Source organism: Mobula hypostoma, chromosome 15 (assembly GCF_963921235.1).
Source record: "Mobula hypostoma chromosome 15, sMobHyp1.1, whole genome shotgun sequence".
Lineage (NCBI taxonomy): Eukaryota > Metazoa > Chordata > Chondrichthyes > Myliobatiformes > Myliobatidae > Mobula > Mobula hypostoma.
In genome coordinates, this window is record NC_086111.1 from 65,428,771 (window position 1) to 65,449,783 (window position 21,013).

Here is a 21,013-nt window from a genome sequence, read left to right on the forward strand (position 1 = left end):
TTATGCCCATAAAAAATGAACCTCAGGATTGTATATGGTGATATATATGTACTTTGCTATTAAATTTACTTTGAACTTTGAAGTTTCAATAATCCATGCTCAGACACTGTCTGATTCTACCCCCTCCACCATCAAATGAAATTCTTGCGATTTGCTTTAGAAAACAACAGAACTCCAAAGAGAGGGGTCAGTCACATGTAAAAGACATATTCTAATACACTTCCATTTTATTTAAATGCAAGAGTATAAATATAAGTAACGTAATTATTACATCTAAAGTCTATGTAAACTGATTAAATACAGTGCTCGTCTTAACCCAGTCCCACATAAAATAATTAAAGCTGCAGAGTGTCACTGATCATTGAATTTAAATTAAGGAAGATTTACAGCACAATGGAAAACTATTTGCTCCTTTAACCATCTGTAGCACGGCTTCCAGACCTCCCTGTCCTGGGTAGGGTGCAAAAGGATCAGAATCTGACAGTTTATTTTAGAACTCTTCCAAAAGACCCAGTGTGCTGCGACAAGGAGCCTGTCCTCGGTTGGGGCTAATTTTTAATTGTCCCATAGACAGATCTTTCACCTTCCCCTTGGGATGATGCAGATATTCCGTCCGTAGATCAAGGAACCTCGGCAGCTTTGCGTCTGTAACCATAAATACTTAGAAATTGTTTCAATAAGAAATGGAAATGAATATCACACTGACCCATTGTCACGTTCAAACTCTAAGCTTTGAGGCAGTATATGTATGGAAACACTTATAAATCAATCAGGAGAAAACATGAACTGTAATAGCTGATCCTGTACAAAATACTTAAATGTAAATATATACATTATTTTACAAATCACAACTGGATGCAAATCTCTGTGAAACACTTGTCTTTGAAAAGGAAAATAATATCAATATTGTTAAGTGATGGCATTCACAATGACAAAATAAGGCAGTATTTTTTTCACTGTTCCCAACCTGCACTATTTTCTCAATTATTGTCCTTTCCTTTTGGTTTCTAAGACCTCTCTGATAGGATTGCTTTTCCAGGAGCATATGATGGCCTCTAACTACTCTACTATACACTCCTGCCATTGGTCAATCAATGTGGCCAAATGGAAAATGATTGGACTACTTACCATCCAATCAGATGTTCCTCAGATCTTAATCAAAGGATTCTTTTCTCGACCTTAGCAATGCACATTTTAATAACCTGATGATTCTTCTCTCAGTGGGCTATCTCAAGTAGGTTGTTCCGAACTTTCTAAAGACCCTAGGCAAATCCCAGAGAGTGGCAAGCCTGCCTTCTGCATGGATTAAGGTTAGAGTTAGGCTCAGTCAGTCGCTGGTGTCTAAATCACTGCAGGCTGTTCACACATACATCAAATTGTCTGAGGAGCTTTTGAAGGCTTTGGGCCAATCTTCCCTCTAAGGTGTGCGCACACACATATCTTTTGTTACTAGCGCACAAAGGAATCTAAACTGCACACAAAAGGTTGTCACCCTCCACCTCATTGGCATGTTGAGTATATTTTATGATTGTACACATCCACATTTCCTTTTCTGGTGTCTGATGCAGATGGTGTTGACAACGTGGAGTTTTATATGATTTCTCTGCAGATTTTAGCACTGGTTTATTTATACTGTTCCTATTGAATAAATTATTCGGTGCACACATGTTGTTGTCACTGGGCAAAAAATTGCACAGTACAAGATCTTTGTGCACACTGGTCATTACAAATTAGAGGGAATATTGCTCTGGACCTGTATGCACAGGAGTTTAGAAGATGAGTAGGTTTGTCATTGAAACCTATGAAACATTGAAAGGACTTGGAGAAGATGTTTCCTGTAGTAGGGAGTCTTGGACCAGACAGCACAGCCTCTAAGTAGAAGAGTGTGGCTTTAGAGCAGAGATGAGGAGACATTTCTTTACCCAGGCAGTTGTAAATCTGAGGAATTCGTTCCCAGAGTTGGCTGTGGAGGCCAAGTCATTGGGTATATTTAAAGTGAAGATTGATAGGTTCTTGATTAGTAGGGGAGTTAAAGATTATGGGGAGAAGGCAAGAGAATGGGGTTGAGAGGGATAATAAATTAGCCATGATGGAATGGTGGAGAAGACTTAATGAATTGAAAGGCCTAATTCTGCTCCTATCTCTCATGGTCTTATGGAATCACCTCAAAGCCAGTTGCACCCAGAGACAATTCAGATAACTGCAAACATCGTTGGGTTGTAGGTGAGAGAGAGTGTGTTTCTATCACTCATATAGACACTAGTGACAATTTACTGCAGCCAGTAAACAGACTGACCTGCATGATTTTGGGAGAAACATCTACCAGTCAGTGATAAGACATCCCTTACATCTACTGGTCTTAGTGTTTGGATATCTGTTACATCTAGATGGAGAGTGACATAGTTAATTCAGAAACAAAGGTTCTGAACTTAAAGAGGGGTAACTTTGAAGGTATGAGACGTGAATTAGCTAAGATAGACTGGCAAATGACACTTAAAGGATTGACGGTGGATATGCAATGGCAAGCATTTATAGGTTGCATGGATGAACTACAACAATTGTTCATCCCAGTTTGGCAAAAGAATAAATCAAGGAAGGTAGTGCACCCGTGGCTGACAAGAGAAATTAGGGATAGTATCAATTCCAAAGAAGTAGCACACAAATTAGCCAGAGAAAGTGGCTCACCTGAGGACTGGGAGAAATTCAGAATTCTGCAGAGGAGGACAAAGGGCTTAATTAGGAAGGGGAAAAAAGATTATGAGAGAAAACTGGCAGAGAACATAAAAACGGACTGTAAAGCTTTTATAGATATGTAAAAAGGAAAAGACTGGTAAAGACAAATGTAGGTCCCCTGCAGACAGAAACAGGTGAATTGATTATGGGGAGCAAGGACATGGCAGACCAATTGAATAATTACTTTGGTTCTGTCTTCACTAAGGAGGACATAATAGCAGATGCAATTTAATGTGGATAAATGTGAAGTTATCCACTTTGGTGGCAAAAATAGGAAAACAGATTATTATCTGAATGGTGGCCGATTAGGAAAAGGGGAGGTGCAACGAGACCTGGGTGTCATTATACACCAGTCATTGAAAGTGGGCATGTAGGTACAGCAGGCGGTGAAAAAGGCGAATGGTATGCTGGCATTTATAGCGAGAGGATTCGAGTACAGGAGCAGGGACATACTACTGCAGTTGTACAAGGCCTTGGTGAGACCACACCTGGAGTATTGTGTGCAGTTTTGGTCCCCAAATCTGAGGAAAGACATCTTTGCCATAGAGGGAGTACAAAGAAGGTTCACCAGATTGATTCCTGGGATGGCAGGACTTTCATATGAAGAAAGACTGGATGAATTGGGCTTGTACTCGTTGGAATTTAGAAGATTGAGGGGGGATCTGATTGAAATGTATAAGATCCTAAAGGGATTGGACAGGCTAGATGCAGGAAGATTGTTCCCGATGTTGGGGGAAGTCCAGAACGAGGGGTCACAGTTTGAGGATAGAGGGGAAGCCTTTTAGGACCGAGATTAGGAAAAACTTCTTCACACAGAGAGTGGTGAATCTGTGGAATTCTCTGCCACAGGAAACTGTTGAGGCCAGTTCATTGGCTATATTTAAGAGGGAGTTAGATATGGCCCTTGTGGCTACGGGGGTCAGGGGGTATGGAGGGAAGGTTGGGGCGGGGTTCTGAGTTGGATGATCAGCCATGATCATAATAAATGGCAGTGCAGGCTCGAAGGGCTGAATGGCCTACTCCTGCACCTATTTTCTATGTTTCTATAAATAATCTTCCAGGAATAGTAAGGGACAGAGGGTCCAGTGAGTTGGAGGAACTGAGGGAAATACATGTTAGTAGGGAAGTGGTGTTAGGTAAATTGAAGGGATTGAAGGCAGATAAATCCCCAGGGCCAGATGGTCTGCATCCTGGAGTGCTTAAGGAAGTAGCCCAAGAAATAGTGGATGCATTAGTGATAATTTTTCAAAACTCGTTAGATTCTGGACTAGTTTCTGAGGATTGGAGGGTGGCTAATGTAACCCCACTTTTTAAAAAAGGAGGGAGAGAGAAACCGGGGAATTATAGACCGGTTAGCCTAACGTCGGTGGTGGGGAAACTGCTGGAGTCAGTTATCAAGGATGTGATAACAGCACATTTGGAAAGCGGTGAAATGATCGGACAAAGTCAGCATGGATTTGTGAAAGGAAAATCATGTCTGACGAATCTCATAGAATTTTTTGAGGATGTAACTAGTAGAGTGGATAGGGGAGAACCAGTGGATGTGGTATATTTGGACTTTCAAAAGGCTTTTGACAAGGTCCCACACAGGAGATTAGTGTGTAAACTTAAAGCACACGGTATTGGGGGTAAGGTATTGGTGTGGGTGGAGAATTGGTTAGCAGACAGGAAGCAAAGAGTGGGAATAAACGGGACCTTTTCAGAATGGCAGGCGGTGACTAGTGGGGTACCGCAAGGCTCAGTGCTGGGACCCCAGTTGTTTACAATATATATTAATGACTTGGATGAGGGAATTAAATCAGCATCTCCAAGTTTGCGGATGACACGAAGCTGGGTGGCAGTGTTAGCAGTGAGGAGGATGCTAAGAGGATGCAGGGTGACTTGGATAGGTTGGGTGAGTGGGCAAATTCATGGCAGATGCAATTTAATGTGGATAAATGTGAAGTTATCCACTTTGGTGGCAAAAATAGGAAAACAGATTATTATCTGAATGGTGGCCGATTAGGAAAAGGGGAGGTGCAACAAGACCTGGGTGTCATTATACACCAGTCATTGAAAGTGGGCATGCAGGTACAGCAGGCGGTGAAAAAGGCGAATGGTATGCTGGCATTTATAGCGAGAGGATTCGAGTACAGGAGCAGGGAGGTACTACTGCAGTTGTACAAGGCCTTGGTGAGACCACACCTGGAGTATTGTGTGCAGTTTTGGTCCCCTAATCTGAGGAAAGACATCTTTGCCATAGAGGGAGTACAAAGAAGGTTCACCAGATTGATTCCTGGGATGGTAGGACTTTCATATGAAGAAAGACTGGATGAACTGGGCTTGTACTCGTTGGAATTTAGAAGATTGAGGGGGGATCTGATTGAAATGTATAAGATCCTAAAGGGATTGGACAGGCTAGATGCAGGAAGATTGTTCCCGATGTTGGGGAAGTCCAGAATGAGGGGTCACAGTTTGAGGATAGAGGGGAAGCCTTTTAGGACCGAGATTAGGAAAAACTTCTTCACACAGAGAGTGGTGAATCTGTGGAATTCTCTGCCACAGCAAACTGTTGAGGCCAGTTCATTGGCTATATTTAAGAGGGAGTTAGATATGGCCCTTGTGGCTACAGGGATCAGGGGGTATGGAGGGAAGGCTGGGGCGGGGTTCTGAGTTGGATGATCAGCCATGATGATAATAAATGGCGGTGCAGGCTCGAAGGGCCGAATGGCCTACTCCTGCACCTATTTTCTATGTTTCTATGTTTCTATCTACCTAGCAGAGCAGAGGCGTCCTCAGTTTAACAGAAACCTCAGGCCATGCTGCACTCTCTCAGGACTGCACTTCAGCATCAGCCTAGACTTGTGTGCTCAAGCCCCAAGTCTAAGATTTGCACCGTTGAACCCCCCATTCGAAGAAACCCACAAACAACTTCACCAGGTTTCTTAATCCTTAATTTTTTTTCCACGCTGGCTTGTTGGTGACACAGGGGAGAGAGTAATCAACATGTGTTAACCAGTCAGAGGCAGGGAGAGTTGATTGCATGATGCTGGACGCAGTTACCTGTTGGTCAGACTGCTTAGAGGTAACAGGCACAAGAGATACTGCAGATGCAGAAAGTTTAGAGCAATATGCACAATGTGCTGGAGGAGCTTAGCAGGTCAGACAGCATCTCTGGACAGGAATAAACAGTCAATGTTTCGGGCTGAGACCCTTCATCAGGACTAAAAAGGGGGAAGAAGTCAGAATAAGAAGGTGGAGGGAGGGGAGGAAGAAGTACAAGATGGCAAGTGATAGGTGAAATCAAGAGAAGGGAAGGGCTGAAGGAAAGAGCTGGCAAGCTGATAGGTGAAAGAGATGAAGGGCTGGAGAAGAGGGAATCCGATCAGAGAGGGTAGAAGACCAAGGAAGAAAGGGAAGGGGGAGGAGCACCAGGGGAGGTGATGGGCGGGTAAGGAGATAAGGTGAGAGAGGGAAAGAGGAATAACAGGAATGGGGAATGGTGAAGGGGAGGGTGCAATTACCAGAAGTTTGAAAAATCAATGTTCATGCCATCAGGTTGGGGAGCTGACAGGACTCATTCCTTGATAAGTGTAAGTTGGATTTTTATTAGGAATAATGCAGCTTTGTATATTCAGGGCTTGAAATCACTCTTTAATACCTGTTCTTTTTTTAACATATGCAAAGAAACAGGGAGTGCAAAGCAGAGGTGGAGCCTGGTTAATCAATGACACCTCCACTTACTCATTGCGAGGGTAATCCACTTAGCCCCTATTCTCTGCTCTTTCCCCAAAGACCTGGAACATTATTCCCTTCAAGTGCCTGTCCAATTCCCTTTCGAAAGTTGTCAGAGAAACTGCTCTTTTGTGCTTTCTACAAAGCAGACCTTATCAGAACACATTGCGTTATTTATTTTCCCCGTTCTCCTGTAATCAATTGCAAACAGTGGGACCAGTTTGTTCCACTTGGACTCTGCAACACGTAATGAGGCCTTCATTCAGGAATTGGGAGGATTCTTATCCAATATTATTAAGGACTAAACATAATAGTATCAGGCTTTAGTTTTACAACATTTATTCTGCCTAGAATAAGATCTCCTGCTGAGCATTTTTTTTCTATAGCTTATGGAAACAAATGAAGGGATTTCTGATAAATGCCAGGCCCTCTATTTACAACATAAATCACAACTTGTTTTCCTTTAGGTCTGGTTCTAATTAAACAGCACGAAAATGAGTCATATTCAGGCAATCGGAAACAACTGAACTGTGATAAATACAATAGGACCTTGTAAAAGCAATTGGAATACACCCAAAGGAACCATCAGCGTGTATCCATCAGACTGTCCACTTGATATAGAATACCTTGCAGAATGACATATTGTGATGGATCTTCTAAAATATATCTATCAGATTGTACACATTAGAGTGCCCTGATTGTACTGTACCAACTGGAATGTTTCCATTGCAACATATCCATTAGAAAATATTCCTTGAAATACACCTTTTAGAATATAGCATTGAGTTATACCCTTTGAAGTAATTTTCTTTAGAATGTATCAATTGGAGTATATTCATCAGCATATAACCATAATGCATTCATGTTGGAATATATCTATTGGAATACAGATTCAGTTTCTGATTTATTTATCACATGTACGTGGTCTGGTTTAAGATGGCACTGGTGAAGCACAGCGATGACTTGCTGGCAGCAAACACAACTATTAGCTACTTTATTACTCTATAGCCTGCAACTTCCCTTTTGGAGTTGAGCTTTTAAAGCGCCAGAAGAACGACCTGGCATTCCTGTGGTATGAACTTGCACAATGTCTTGAAAATGCACAACGATTGCAGCGTTGTGCGTGCGTGTGTGTGTATGTGTGTGTGTGTGTATGTGTGTGTGTGTGTGTGTGTGTGTGTGTGTGTGTGTGTGTGTGTGTGTGTGGGCCAAATTGAGGTGGCAGGGCTTGAGAGTGGGGAGCAATGTCTGGCCATTGCTGGAGCGGACTTGGAGTGAAGTTGAAGTGGTAGAACTGAGGTGAGGCAGCAGGGCCCCTGCCAGGGAGTGTGGAAGGACCTGCTGTTGGACTGATTTATCGGGTATGGGCTGAAGTGAGCTGCTGGGGCACAGGCCTGAGACCGCTTCGAAGCAGAAAAGCCCAGGTATGACCTGGAGTTTGACTGATTTAAGTGCCAGGCCAGATTGGAAAGGTTGGGTGAGAGCATATCGAAGCGACGGGGCCTGAGTCTAAGAGTGAAGAACAATCCAAGGTTTGGCTGATTTAAGCGCTGGGCCAGATTGGAAAGATCAGGGTGTCAGGGCCAGAGGCGAGGGATGGGCTGGTGTTCAGCTCGCTGTTCCGCGAGGCTTACTCGTCTCTGCGCTGAACTGAGGCTATGGCCTGCACCTAATGGGCTCCTGGATCAGCTGCAGTGATGACTGACTTCATGGCTGTGGACTCTCTTTCATGAACTTCAGTTCTGAATGTTATTTGCTTAATTTTATTGCTTAAACGACTTGTTTTTTTCCCTGCACATTGAGTGTATGGCAGTCTATCTCTTAAAGGGTTCCATTGGGTTTCTTTGTTTTGTGGCTGCTTGTAAGGAGACAAATCTCAAGGTTGCATATAGTATACGTACTTCGATAATAAATGTACTTTGAACTTTGTACACTGAAAAATACAGTGAAAAGTGTTGTTTGCGTGAACAACCAACACACCCAGGGATGTGCTGGGGGGCAGCCCGCAAATGTTGCTGGACATTCTGGTGACAACAGAGCACGCCCACATCGTTCAGTGGAACAAAATGACATCAGAATCCCAGTCTCCCACCCCAGGCAAGGCCAACTCCAGGCCCAGGAATGGCCCCAAATGGTGAATTGAAGGATTACGGGGCTGGATGTGTGCAGCCAAATAGAATGCACTCTTCTCCGGTAGTTCAAGGGCTCCTGGTTTGAGTTTGATCTGCAGAACAATTTTCTGCGAAACGGTAGCTAATGCTCAGTTTCCTCACCAGAAGTAAAATATTGATTTCTGGAAACCTAACAACAAATGATCCCCTCCCTCAGCGTCAACATTGGTTATTAAAATGTAGAAGCAATTTAGAAGAGGCGAAACTTGCCCAGAAAAGCAGAGTGTCCAGTTGCACCCACAAACAGTGTTAAGCACACTTTGATCAACGGTAGCAAAGCTAGGAATCCCCAGCCATTCCCAATCTGACAAGCTGCTTTGACTGAAGTTATCAAAGACTGGGCACTGACTCGTTCCAAGTATTGAATCAGTTAGGGTCTGCTGCACTAAAGGTATATGGATCTTGCTCTGTAATTTTTGGTCTTCAACAAATATAGTGGATGGATTTCTCGGTCCCCTCACTGATTTCTAATGAATTATTAAATAACATACATAAATACATGGAGCTTAACATCTTAACCTAAAAAACATATGAGATCAAAATTATATGGCGCAGTAGATTCAAAAATAAAATGGGATCATAACCGATCAGAGTCTCTGGTGACTGGACTGGATGTGAAAGCCTTTGGTGATCTTTGACTTTGTGGGGGATGGGGTTGGCTAAGAAATGATCCTTCTGTGCAGTTATTTCTCTGCTCTGTGAAAGTCTAGTCCATCCTCTGGAGATCCACCCTTCAGGGGCCACTGGAGCTGGCGATCAGCCGGCCAGCTCTATGTGTCAGCCACATGCCTGGGTGTTCTGTTACGGGGCCTGCTCTTCCCTTTCTTCGCACTGTCTGACATGAACTTCCACTTGCTCGACATCATCTTGCGCTTCTTCCGCTGCTTGTCACTGCACCACACCCTCTCGCAGTACTCCTCCACACGGTGCAGGTTGGAGTAACCGATCAGCTGCATGATGTCCTTGAACCAGGGCTTCTGGCTCTGTAGCCGGCGAGGCTGGGCCACGCAGGGGCGTTGGCTCCGCTCTTCATCGTCCCGGTTGAAGATTTCTTCCAGCTGCTCACTCTCAAGCACCTCCAGCGAGATCTTGGTCACTGTCTGGATGAAGCCGTGCTCCATTGTCTGGCAGTAGTAGGTTCCTTCGTCCATTCGGTAAATCTTCCTGAACAAGAGGCCATGCTCGGTCTTGATGACCCGTTCATCGGTTTTCACCTGTGGAGATTAGAGAGTCATAGAGAGGCACAGTGTGGAAAGAGGCTCTTCACCCCAACGAGTCCAGTCTCACCATCCAAAGCTCTACAACACATAAAAACTGCCCAAGGCATCACCAGCACCACCCTACCCAACATCAAGGAAATAAAAACAGAAAGGTGCTGGATAAAGGCCAGAAATATTATGAAGGACTCCACCCACCCTGCTCATGGACTGTCTGTTTCACCCCCTTCAGGGAAGAGGCTACGCAGCATCCACACCAGGACCACCAGACCCAAGAACATTTACTTCCCCTTGAGCCATCAGGCTGATCAATACCTGCACTCATTAACCAACCCCACCACCATTAGCTACACATCAGCCACTCCTCTCTACCCTTCCCCCATCATCTTATAGAAACAAATAAAATTATGAAAGGGATAGATAAGATAGAGGCAGGAAAGTTGTTTCCACTGGTAGGTGAGACTAGAACTAGGGACATAGCCTCAGGATTCAGGGGACTAGATTTAGGATAGAGATGAGGAGGAACTGCTTTTCCCAGAGAGTGGTGAATCTGTGAAACTCTTTGCCCAATGAAGCAGTGGAAGCTATCTCAGTAAATATATTTAAGACAAGGGTGGATAGATTTTTTCATAGTAGAGGAATTACGGGTTATGGAGAAAAGGCAGGCAAGTGGAGTTGAGTCTATGGCCAGATCAGCCATGATCTTATTGAATGGTGGGACAGGCTTGATGGGCCAGATGGTCTCCTCCTGCTCCTATTTCTGATGTTCTTATGCACTTTACATACTGTCAGTCTACGTATATAAGCAAATCTTACATATATACAACCACACTCAACAGTTACTTGTACAATGTGTTTTATAAGATTCCTTTTATATTTATATTTATTGCATCCTCTATGCTTATTGGGGAAGAAGGAATCCTATCAGATTCCTTCTTCTCCAGCCCTTGACCTTTCCCACTCACCTGACTTCACCTATCATCTTCCAGCTAACCTCTTCTATCCTTTTTATTCTGGCATCCCCCCCCCCCCCCCCAGTTCTCAGTCCTGAAGAAGGGTCTCGGTCCGAAACGTCAACTGTTTATTGATTTCCATAGATGTTGCCTGACCTGTTGAGTTCCTCCAGCAGTTAATGTGTGTTACTTGCGCTTAATGCATTTAATGCTGCATGGTATCCAGAGTAACAATCATTTTGTTCTCCTCCACACTTACATACTGAAGAATGGCAATAAACAATCTGGAATAGTGTATTTATACCCATTAAATGTCAATGTGAATCAAGGTTAACGTCAGGTGCAATGAAAAACTTCCTTGCATCTGTGCCACAGGCACAGAGCATCACAACATTCACAAGGAAAGCATAATTTAACAAGATCTTACAAGAAGTGACAAGTAAAAGCCAAGAGAAAAGCACAAAGAACAAAAAGACCAATACCACGTTAATCCCACTTTTACTCTCCCCACAGACTCAGTGTTCCCCCTCCCCCACTCATCTCCACCCCAGGGGCAATATCTAAGAAATATTTGGGCCCCATATCTAAGAAAGGATGCCCTAGCATTGGGAGAGGGTCCAGAGGAGGTTTATGAAGCTGATGCAGGGAATGACAAGATTAATATTTGAGGAGCGTTTGACGGCTCTGGGGCTGTACTCACTGGAGTTTAGAAGAATGAGGGGGAATCTCATTGAGGCCTACCAAATATTGAAAGGCCTAGATCGAGGTGGAGAGGATGTCTCCTAGAGTGAGGACATCTAGGACCAGAGGGCACAGCCTTAGAATAAATGGACATCTCTCTAGACCAGGGTTCCCAACCTGGGGCCCAGGGACCCCTTGCTTAATGGTACTTGTCCATGGCATAGAAAAGGTTTGGGAATCCCTGCTTTAGACGGAGATGAGGAGGGGTTTGAAGGTGGTGAATCTGTGTAATTCATTTCCACAGATGGCTGTAGAGGCCAAGTCATTTGCTATATTTAAAGTGGAGTTTCTTGATTAGTAAGGACACCAGTGGTTACAGGAGAAGGCAGGAGAATGAAGTTGAGAGGGAAATAAATCAGTCATGAATAACTGGTGGAGCAGAATCAATAAATTGGTTAGCCTAATTCTGCTCTTATGTCATGGTCTTCTTCAGCCCTTTACCTTTTCCATCCATCATCACCCAGCTTCTTACTGCAGCAACACCCCCCCCCCACCCACCTTCCCTTCACCTGATCTCACCTGCCTGCCTGTACTCCTTCCCCCTCCTCCCACCATCTTATTCTGGCTTCTTCCCCCTTCCTCTTCAGTCCTGATGAAGAGTCTCGGCCTGAATCACCAACAGTTTATTCCTTTCCATAGCTGCTGTCTGACCTGCTGAGTTCCTCTGGCATTGTTTGTGTATGTTGGTGTGTTCCTGAACAGCACTCACCTCATCCTTCTGCAGATCCACAGCTCGCTGTATGAACCACTTGACAGTGGCCTGAAGAGATTTTGGAATACATTCAAGAAAGGTACTGTTGTGTTCGGTCCCATAAACCACCCTCTCCTCCACACTGTTAAATCCTTCCACTGTGAATAACCAAAAACAAGTGTTTTAGTGAGTAGTGCAAGTTCAAATATTGAGAATGACATTCAAATCACTAAGGACCAAAGTTTGTAAATAAGATTATGATACATTGTGAAAACAAATAATCTATTTTCTTTTATGTCAATTGCTGTAATATATAATAAAGTGGTTATATATTTTTCTAGGTTATTATAATTTTTTTTTGTGATAAGTATTTTGCCAGCATTTATTTAGTGTGGATTTGTGGGGAGATGGAAGATGATAGCTCAGAGTCTAATAGGACCAAAGCTGAGATGGTTCAATGTTTCCATTCTGATTTCACTAGATAGGTTGAGGAATTAGTAGTTGGCAGAGATTCACAATGGTGGCAGTTTGATTAGCTTGGACTTCTAGGTACAGTATATCTACAGCCAGCTCTACAGTGAAGAACCAGAAGGTTATTTCGAGGGAAAAGCGACTTGCAAATCTCTCATTCTTTCGTTGCATACTGTGTTGTATAATGTAGGCAATCATGGTCGTTCTGTTCTTGGCAGATTTTTCTACAGAAGTAGTTCGTCATTGCCTTCTTCGGGACAAGACGGATGACCCCAGCCATTATCAATACTCTTCGGAGATTGTCAGTGTTCGCATAACCAGGACTTGTGATATGCACCAGCTGCTCAGGTCCATCACCTGCTGCCATGGCTTCACGTGACCCTGATCAGAGGGCTAAGCAGATGCTACACCTTGTCCAAGGGTGACCTGCAGACTAGCGGAGGGAAGGAGAGGCGTATTTCTACATCACCACCCATTTAAGATGTCTGCTACTAAACAAATGGGCAATATTGACTGAATCAGGACTGAACTTCCTGAATGACAAAGTACAGTCATTACAGGGCACAAGGGATTAGAAAAATACTTCTATTACATAACCTTACATAATGAAAATTACAATTAGACCTCATTATATCCAAGAAACATCTAGATTGCATTTGTGAGATTGCTTTTGAAACAGAAAATGCCGATACTTATGGCTTTAGAGGATGTAAGATAGACCGGATAAGAGTGGAGGAGGGGAAGCCTGTGACTGCTGTAGGGGTTGTTGGGTGGCTTAATTAAAAGGGCAGAGGAGGTCACATTCAAATCCTTCTATTTTTGGATCAGATTTTTCATTTATCCTTTCATTCTGTTTAACAGTCCCTTATTGAGAGGCTGGGAAAACGATCTGCTCCCAGACTTCTGCTGTCACTCAGCGTCTAAATGCCCCACAGGCAATTTCAGCCCTTCCCTAGTGCCCTGCGCCTTGTGTGTGAGGGAGCACCTGACAAAACAGTGCAGAGGCCCGCAACTGGTCACGGGAGCCTTAGACACTGGCCTATCATCTCCCTGACAGAAATCTTCTCTCGAAAGCAACAGACATAGGACTGTGTCTACGAACGAAAGAAAAGCTCTGTCAATACATTACAATTTCTCTTTTAAAGATGGAGCATAGACCAGTACACCACAGTACAGGCCTTTTGACTTTTAACCTTCTCCAAGATCAACCTAACCCTAACCCTCCATCATAGCCCTCCATTTTTTTTTCTTTTTACTGAGATACAGCACAGAATAGGCTCTTTCGGCCCCTCGAGAAACACCACTCAGCAATCGCTGGATTTAACCCTAGTTTAATCACAGGACAATTTACAATGACCAATTAAGCTACCAATCAGTACATCTTTGGACTGTGGGAGGAAACCAGAGCACCCGGAGGAAACCCACATGGTCTTCTTTCATCCATGTGCCTTTCTAAGAGTCTGTTAAATGTCCCTAATGTACCTGCCTCTACCACGACCCCAGCAGTGTGTTCCACGCACCCACCACTCTCTGTGTAAAAAGAAACAACTTCTAACATACCCCCCCCCGATACTTTCCTCCAATCACCTTAAAATTATACTACTTCCATCCTGAGAACAGGTCTCAGGCTGTCCACTCTATCTATGCCTCATATCATCTTGTACACCTCTATCAAGTCACCGCTCATCCTCCTTCACTCCAAAGAGAATAGCCCTAGCTCGTGCAACCTACTGTCATAAGACATCCTCTCTACTTCAAGCAGCAGTTATCTTTTATTCAGAGACACAGCGCAATAGCAGGCCCTTCCAGCTCAGCAAGCCTGCACAGCCCAGTTACACCCCCATAGGCATCTGTTAGTTTTGTAAGACCACGGATTTGCGCCTTGGAAGGTTTCCAGGGCGCAGGCCTGGGCAAGGTTGTACGGAAGACCAGAAGTTGCCCATACTGCAAATCTCCCCTTTCCACGCCACCGATGTTGTCCATGGGAACATTAGGACCCATACAGCTTGGCATCGGTGTTGTCACAGAGCAATGTGTGGTTAAGTGCCTTGCTCAAGGACACAACACGCTGCCTCAGCCAAGGCTCGAACTAGCGACCTTCAGATCACTAGACGAACACCTTAACCACCTGGCCGCACGCCAACACTTAGCAGTCTAATAGCTTGTAGAATGAAGCTGCCCCACAGCCTGTTGGTCTTGACTTTAACACTGTGGTACCATTTCCCAAACAAAAGCAGCTGAAACAGTTTATGGTTGGGGTGACTGGTGTCCCCAATGATCTTCCAGGCCTTCTTTCTGTACCTGGTGCTATAAATGTCCTCAAAGGAGGGAAGTTCACATCCACAGATACGCTGGACTATCCGTACCACTCTCTGCAGTGCCCAGCGATCAAGGTTGGTGCAGTTCCCATACCAGGTGGTGATACAGCCAGGCAGTATGCTCTCAATGGTGCCCCAGTAGAAGATCTTGAGGATTTGGGGGCCCATGCCGGACTTCTTCAGTCGCTTGAGCTGGAAGCGTCGTTGTTGTCCTTTTTTTGCCACAAAGCTGGTATGTACAGTCCAGGTGAGATCATCGGCAATGTGTATACTGAGGAACATGAAACCACTCACCCTCTCAACTGCAGACCCATTGATGTTGATCAGGCTGAGCCTGTCTCCGTTCCTCCTGTAATCCACAACCAGCTCTTTTGTTTTTTGGCTATTGAGGGAGAGGTTGTAAGATCCAGAATCCATCTTATCATTCTAGTTTTATGATAGTGTGGTTGAAGTTGTCCTTGAGCTTGGTGCGACATGATTTCAGACTTTTGTATCTCCTGCCTGATCAAAGAGGGGAGAAGAGAGAACGTCCAGGGAATCTGGGGACTTTGATTATACTGGCTGCTTTATAGAGTCCATATTGCGGTGGTGGGGGGGGTGTGATTAGTTTCAGTGATGTGCTGAGCCGTGTCCACAATTCTCTTCTGTTTCTTGTGGTCAAGGGCAGACATTTGCCATTCCAAGCCATTATGTATCCAGATTAAGATGCATCACTGTTACCAGCATGCCTGTCCATCAAGGACATATATACACAAAGGTGCTGGAAAAGGGCTGGTAACACCATGAAGGATCCCGTCCACCCTGCGCGTGGGCTATCTGGCCCACTCCCATCAGGGAGGAGATTATGTACCATCCATACCAGAACCACCAAACTCAAAACCAGTTACTTCCCAAAGCAGTAAGGCTGATCAACCCCTCCACCCACTAACTCCACCACAACGTTATTGTGTTCCATCAGTCATCTTAGTACAGCCTAGTATCACTTCATGGATATGCAATCAATTTATGTATGTACAATATCTTATTTATATAGATGTATTGGTTTTTTTATTATTATTGTGTTCTTAATCTTTTGTGTTTTTGTGTTCTTTACCTTTTGTGCATCAGATCTGGAGTAACAATTATTTCGTTCTCCTTTACACTTGTGGACAGGAAATTACATTAAACAATCCTTAAGACCATAAGACATAGGAACAGAATTAGGCTATGCAGCCCAACGAGTCTGCTCCACCATTTCATCATGGCTGATCTATTTTACCTCTCAACCCTATTCTCCTGCCTTGTCCCGATAACCTTTGTTATAGTGCACAGTTAAAAATTGATATCCTGAGGAAGGGGAAGCATTGGCGAGCTTTTTTGGCATGGTGCCTACCTGGCTGAACTGGGACGGGCTATTGGTGATGCTTACTCTGACAGCGTGAAGGTCTCAACCCTCTCAACATCAACACTCTTGATGCAGACCACCCTTTCCTTAAGTCAATGATGAGCCCTTTTGTTTTGCTAACATTGTGGGAAAGGTTGATGCCCTAACACCATTTTCACCTATCACCTGCAACCTTGTACTTCTTCCTCCACTCCCCCACCTTCTAGTCCCAACTTTTCCCCTTCCTGTCCAGTCCTGACGAAGGGTCTTGGCCCAAAACGTGACTGTTTACTCTTTTCCTTAGATGCTGCCTGACTTGCTGAATTCCACCAGCATTTTGTGTGTGTTGCTGTCACAACACCAAGTTATCAAGCCACCTATCTCCTCAATGTAGTATATGGTGACGTACTGCATACGTACTTTCTCCACCTCCTTCCTGTAGTTTGACTCATCGTTATCTGCGATACGGCCCACTGCGGTGGTATCATCGGCAAATTTGCAGATGGAGTTATCTGGCCACACAGTCACGAGTGCAACAGGGAGAAGAGTAAGGGGATGTGTATACAACCTTGTAGAGAAACAGTGCTGAGAGCAATTGTAGTGGAGGTGTTCTCCATCCTTACTGGTTGTGGTCTGTCGGTCAGGAGGTCAAAGACACAGTTTCAGAGGGAGGCGTTGACTCCCAGGGACAACAGCTTGGTGATGGCATTGAAACATTGGATTTAACCTCATATTTCTGATACTTAGTCCTGTACAAGTCCAGTAATATAACCATTACAAAAGTCAAGGTAAATTCATTATCAAAGAATGTCACCATATACTACTTTGAGGTTCATTTTCTTGAAGACATTTACTGAAAAATAAAGCAATGAAAGAATTCATGAAAAGCCATACAACACGATAAATCCCTGCCTATCCCCCCAATCTTGCAAACCTCCCAGGCAGGGCTCAGCATAACCCTGTGCTAATCTGAGAATGTCACCCTGCTATACTGAAGGTGACAAGATGGTGAAATATGAGACTCCATCGTGTTTGAAAACTGTACATCAAACTGCTCTACACCTGACCTATGAGTCTGATCCTGACACGGGGGCATAAAACAGGAAAAGTCTCCATTTCCCATCGCAAACATCCTATATTTTGCTAAGCACTCTTGATTAAGAAGGAGAGATTCTTAAGCTGTTGTATGACAGGATTTAATGGGCAAATTAGAAGGTAACAGTGTGTGAACAATGCATGCAGCTTTGAACTTTGAAATTTCCAAACCAGCCAGTCAAGTTCAAGGGGATGAGGAGGGACTATGTGAGATTGCAACCGCCATGACTGATTTATGGCTGTGTGAGTTATCTCATACAATATTTTGCCTTTAAATCACCACTGTTAGCTTTAAAAGACAGCTGTGTTTAGATATTCTGCCTAATATTGAAATTATCAGGCAGCTTCATCTGAATAGAAGGACAGATTTTCCTTACCACTTAAATTCTGGTCCAGACACTGGTGAATGGGATTACCGTTCCAGATATCTTGTCTTCGGAAGCGTCTAAGTAGACAGAAGAAAAGATGTGGTTTTCATCCAGTTTTATTAACCAATCCATAAGGTTTAAATATTTCTCCAGAATGCATGACTTTGCTTTGGTCATGTCAATCAAAATTTTAGATTTAGATTTAGATTTAGGGGTTTTAGATTTAGAGATACAGCACGGTGACAGGTCCTACTAGCCCATGAGCCTGTGCTGCACAGTTACACTCATGAGACCAATTAACCCTCTACGCTTTTGGAAATTGGGAGGGAACTGGGGAATTCAGAAGAAACCCATGTGATCACAGGGAGAACTGTACACGCTGCTTACAGACTGCGACAGAGCAGAACCGGGATCACAGATGCCATCGCAGCTTTACGCTAACTGCTTTGCCACTGTGCCGACCACTTGTGGTATAAATGCAGAGGTGAGCAACGCATCGGCTGCATTGACGGGCACTGCATATCGGTCACTGAGTTGGAGCAAACGCGATCTGCTGGAGGAACTCAGCAGCCACAGGAGCATTAGTGGAAGGAACAGAATTGCCGACATTTTGGGCTGAAACCCTGCATCAGCCCCCGTTAGGGTTTCAACCCAGAACATCGACAATTCCTTTCCTCCTGCAGATGCTGCTCGGCCCACTGTTCCTCCAGATTCCAGGGTCTTCATTTCTCCTGCACCTCATTTAATCCATATCCTCGGGTACTCATGCATCCATGGCTTTTGGGCTCCAAGAGTCAACGTGGCAACACAAAATCCCAAAAGCCATTGATGTATGTTTTATACAGATTTACCATATCCTCTTCCCTGCACCTACATGCATTAAGGTCCAGGTCCCAGATGCTCTGTAACCATTTAAAAATACAAGAACAGTTACCCCAAGGTTTAGTTTTAATTCATGTACCTTCTTTTAAACTAGAATCTTTAAAGCCAGAGGGCATAGGTCAAAGGTGATAAGAGGAAGATTTAAGGGGGACCCAAACTTTTCCTCACAGAGGATAGGGTACATACAGAATAAGCAGCCACAGCAAGTGGTAGAGGTGGCTACAGATTACGTTTAATGTATACGCACTGCCACTTCATTAGTTACTTCCTGTACCTAATAAAGTGGCCGCAAAGCACAGGTTCATAGACTTGTGCATATATATATATCAAGTTAAATTAAATAAGTAGTGCAAAAAAGTAGTAAGGTAGTGTTCATGGGTTCAATGTCCATTCAAAAACTGGATGGCAGAGGGACAGAGGGAAAGAAGTTGTTCCTGAATCGTTGACTATGTATCTGTTCTATGTTCTAAAAGTTTCTGAAGTATTTCCATATCAATCTCCTTTGGAAACAGATCTAGTTTAAAAAAAACTTTTTTCATGGATTAGCCCATCGAACATGTATGAACAAATGCTCACAATTGTATCACGAGCAAAATCCATGTATTGCATCCTCCCCAAATAGATGCGGTACATTCCAAAGGACAGTGGAAGGACTTCAGTTGTGAGCTGGGGGCAGACAGGTTACCTCTTGGCAGCAGGCTGGTATCTGGCACACGAGCTCCCGTCCCACGCACAGTAAGGGTCCCTGGCCAGACAACATTCGGCGCAGGCACTGCCGTATGTCTCACACTGATGTAGCTTCACTAGGGCCACTCCCATTCTTGAGGCAACATACAGCTGTTGCTGCAAAGAAGGAGAACAACAAGAATGTGTAGACAAGCAACATGGATGAAGAGTCACCAGATATTGACTGAAGGAGAGATTGGATAGATGGACCTTTGCTCACACAAGGCAGGATCTCCTGCTGGCTACCCATTTCAATTCAGCTTCCCATTCCTACTCTGACACATCTGTCCACGGCCTCCTCTACTGCCATGATGAGGCCAAACTCAGGTTGGAGGAGCAGTACCTCATATTTCGTCTTCATAGCCTCCAATAATTTCTCCCTCTCCCCCTTCACTCTTTATCCTTTCCCCATTCTGGTTACCCCTTCTGTTCTCCTCACCTGCCCATTATCTCCCTCTGGTTCCCCTCCTCCTTCCTTTCTTCTGTGGCCCACTATCCTCTTCTAGTAGATCCCTTCTTTTTCAGCCCTTTACCTCTTCCACCTATCCCCTCCCACTTTCTTCATTCCTCCCTCTTCCACTCATCCACCCTCACCCTTATCTGGTGTCACCTCTCACCTCTCACCCGCCAGCTTGCATTTCTTCCCCTCCTCCACTTTCTTATTCTAGCATCTTCCCCTTTCCTCTCCAGTCCTGACGAAGGGTCTCAGTCTGAAGTGGCAACTGTTTATCCCCCTCCATATATACGGCTTGACTTTTTGAGTTCCTCCAGCATTTGTGTGAGTTGCTCAAGATTTCCAGCATCCTCAGAACTGCTTGTGTTAGAGGGACTGAACTTGTTTTCCTTGGAGCAGAGGAAGCTCAAAGGAACCTGATAGAGAGGTCTACAAAATTATAAAACCCTTAGATAGGGTACAGTTTAAGGAAATTTTCCCCATGGCAGAGATGGGCACATGTTTAAAGTGAGGAGTGATTATAGGGGATCTGAGGAAGAGTTTTCTTCAACTAGAGGGTGATTATGAACTAGAAAACACTGCTTGAGAAGGTGGTGGAAGAGGAAAACCCACAACAGTTCATAAACATCTATGTAACCAGCAAGGCATAGTAGGCTATAAAACAAGTGTTAGTAAGTGGAAATAGCAGAGTCAGGTGTCTGAGGGTCAGTATAGATATGGTGGTCTGAAGGGCTTGCTTTTATCTAAATTATCTAAATCAGAGGTTCCCGATCTAGGGTCCATGGACCCCTTGCTTAATGGTACTGATCCATGGCATAAGAAAAGTTTGGCACTCCTGATCTAAACCTTCCGTGGCTTAAGAGCAACCAAAGGACAGAAATGAAAGGCGGGCCAGGAAACTGAGGTACTCACCCGCTTCACAGAGATCTCCATTGCTGTGATGGGATTTGAAACCTGCCGATGTTAAAACAGAAGCTGTTAATGAACATAATTAACTCTCTTTTCTCTGGAGTACTCTTGAAATTGGTTTTACCTCAGGAAAAAGATTCGCGGATAAGAGTTAGCAGCTTCAAACTATTGGGCATTGAAATCTCAAATGGCCTGTTTGGGGCCCAG

The 21,013-nt window shown here is 44.2% G+C and overlaps 1 protein-coding gene across 2 annotated transcripts in view; it reads right to left on the reverse strand.

Annotated features, from left to right (window-relative positions):
* Positions 1-230: 230 nt before the first annotated feature.
* LOC134356939 (semaphorin-3G-like) overlaps positions 231-21,013 on the reverse strand; it is a 224,896-nt gene continuing 204,113 nt past the window's right edge. The window contains exons 13-17 of one of the 2 annotated variants that reach the window (XM_063068205.1): positions 20,810-20,851; positions 19,403-19,560; positions 17,845-17,912; positions 12,239-12,378; positions 231-645 (exon numbers count right to left, since the gene is read on the reverse strand). In XM_063068205.1, coding sequence (XP_062924275.1) covers positions 580-645; positions 12,239-12,378; positions 17,845-17,912; positions 19,403-19,560; positions 20,810-20,851 — 474 coding nt within the window. In that variant the 3' untranslated portion in view covers positions 231-579. Of the gene's footprint in view, positions 646-6,040; positions 9,833-12,238; positions 12,379-17,844; positions 17,913-19,402; positions 19,561-20,809; positions 20,852-21,013 lie in introns of those variants that run through there. The other variant, XM_063068204.1, reaches the window with a different exon arrangement.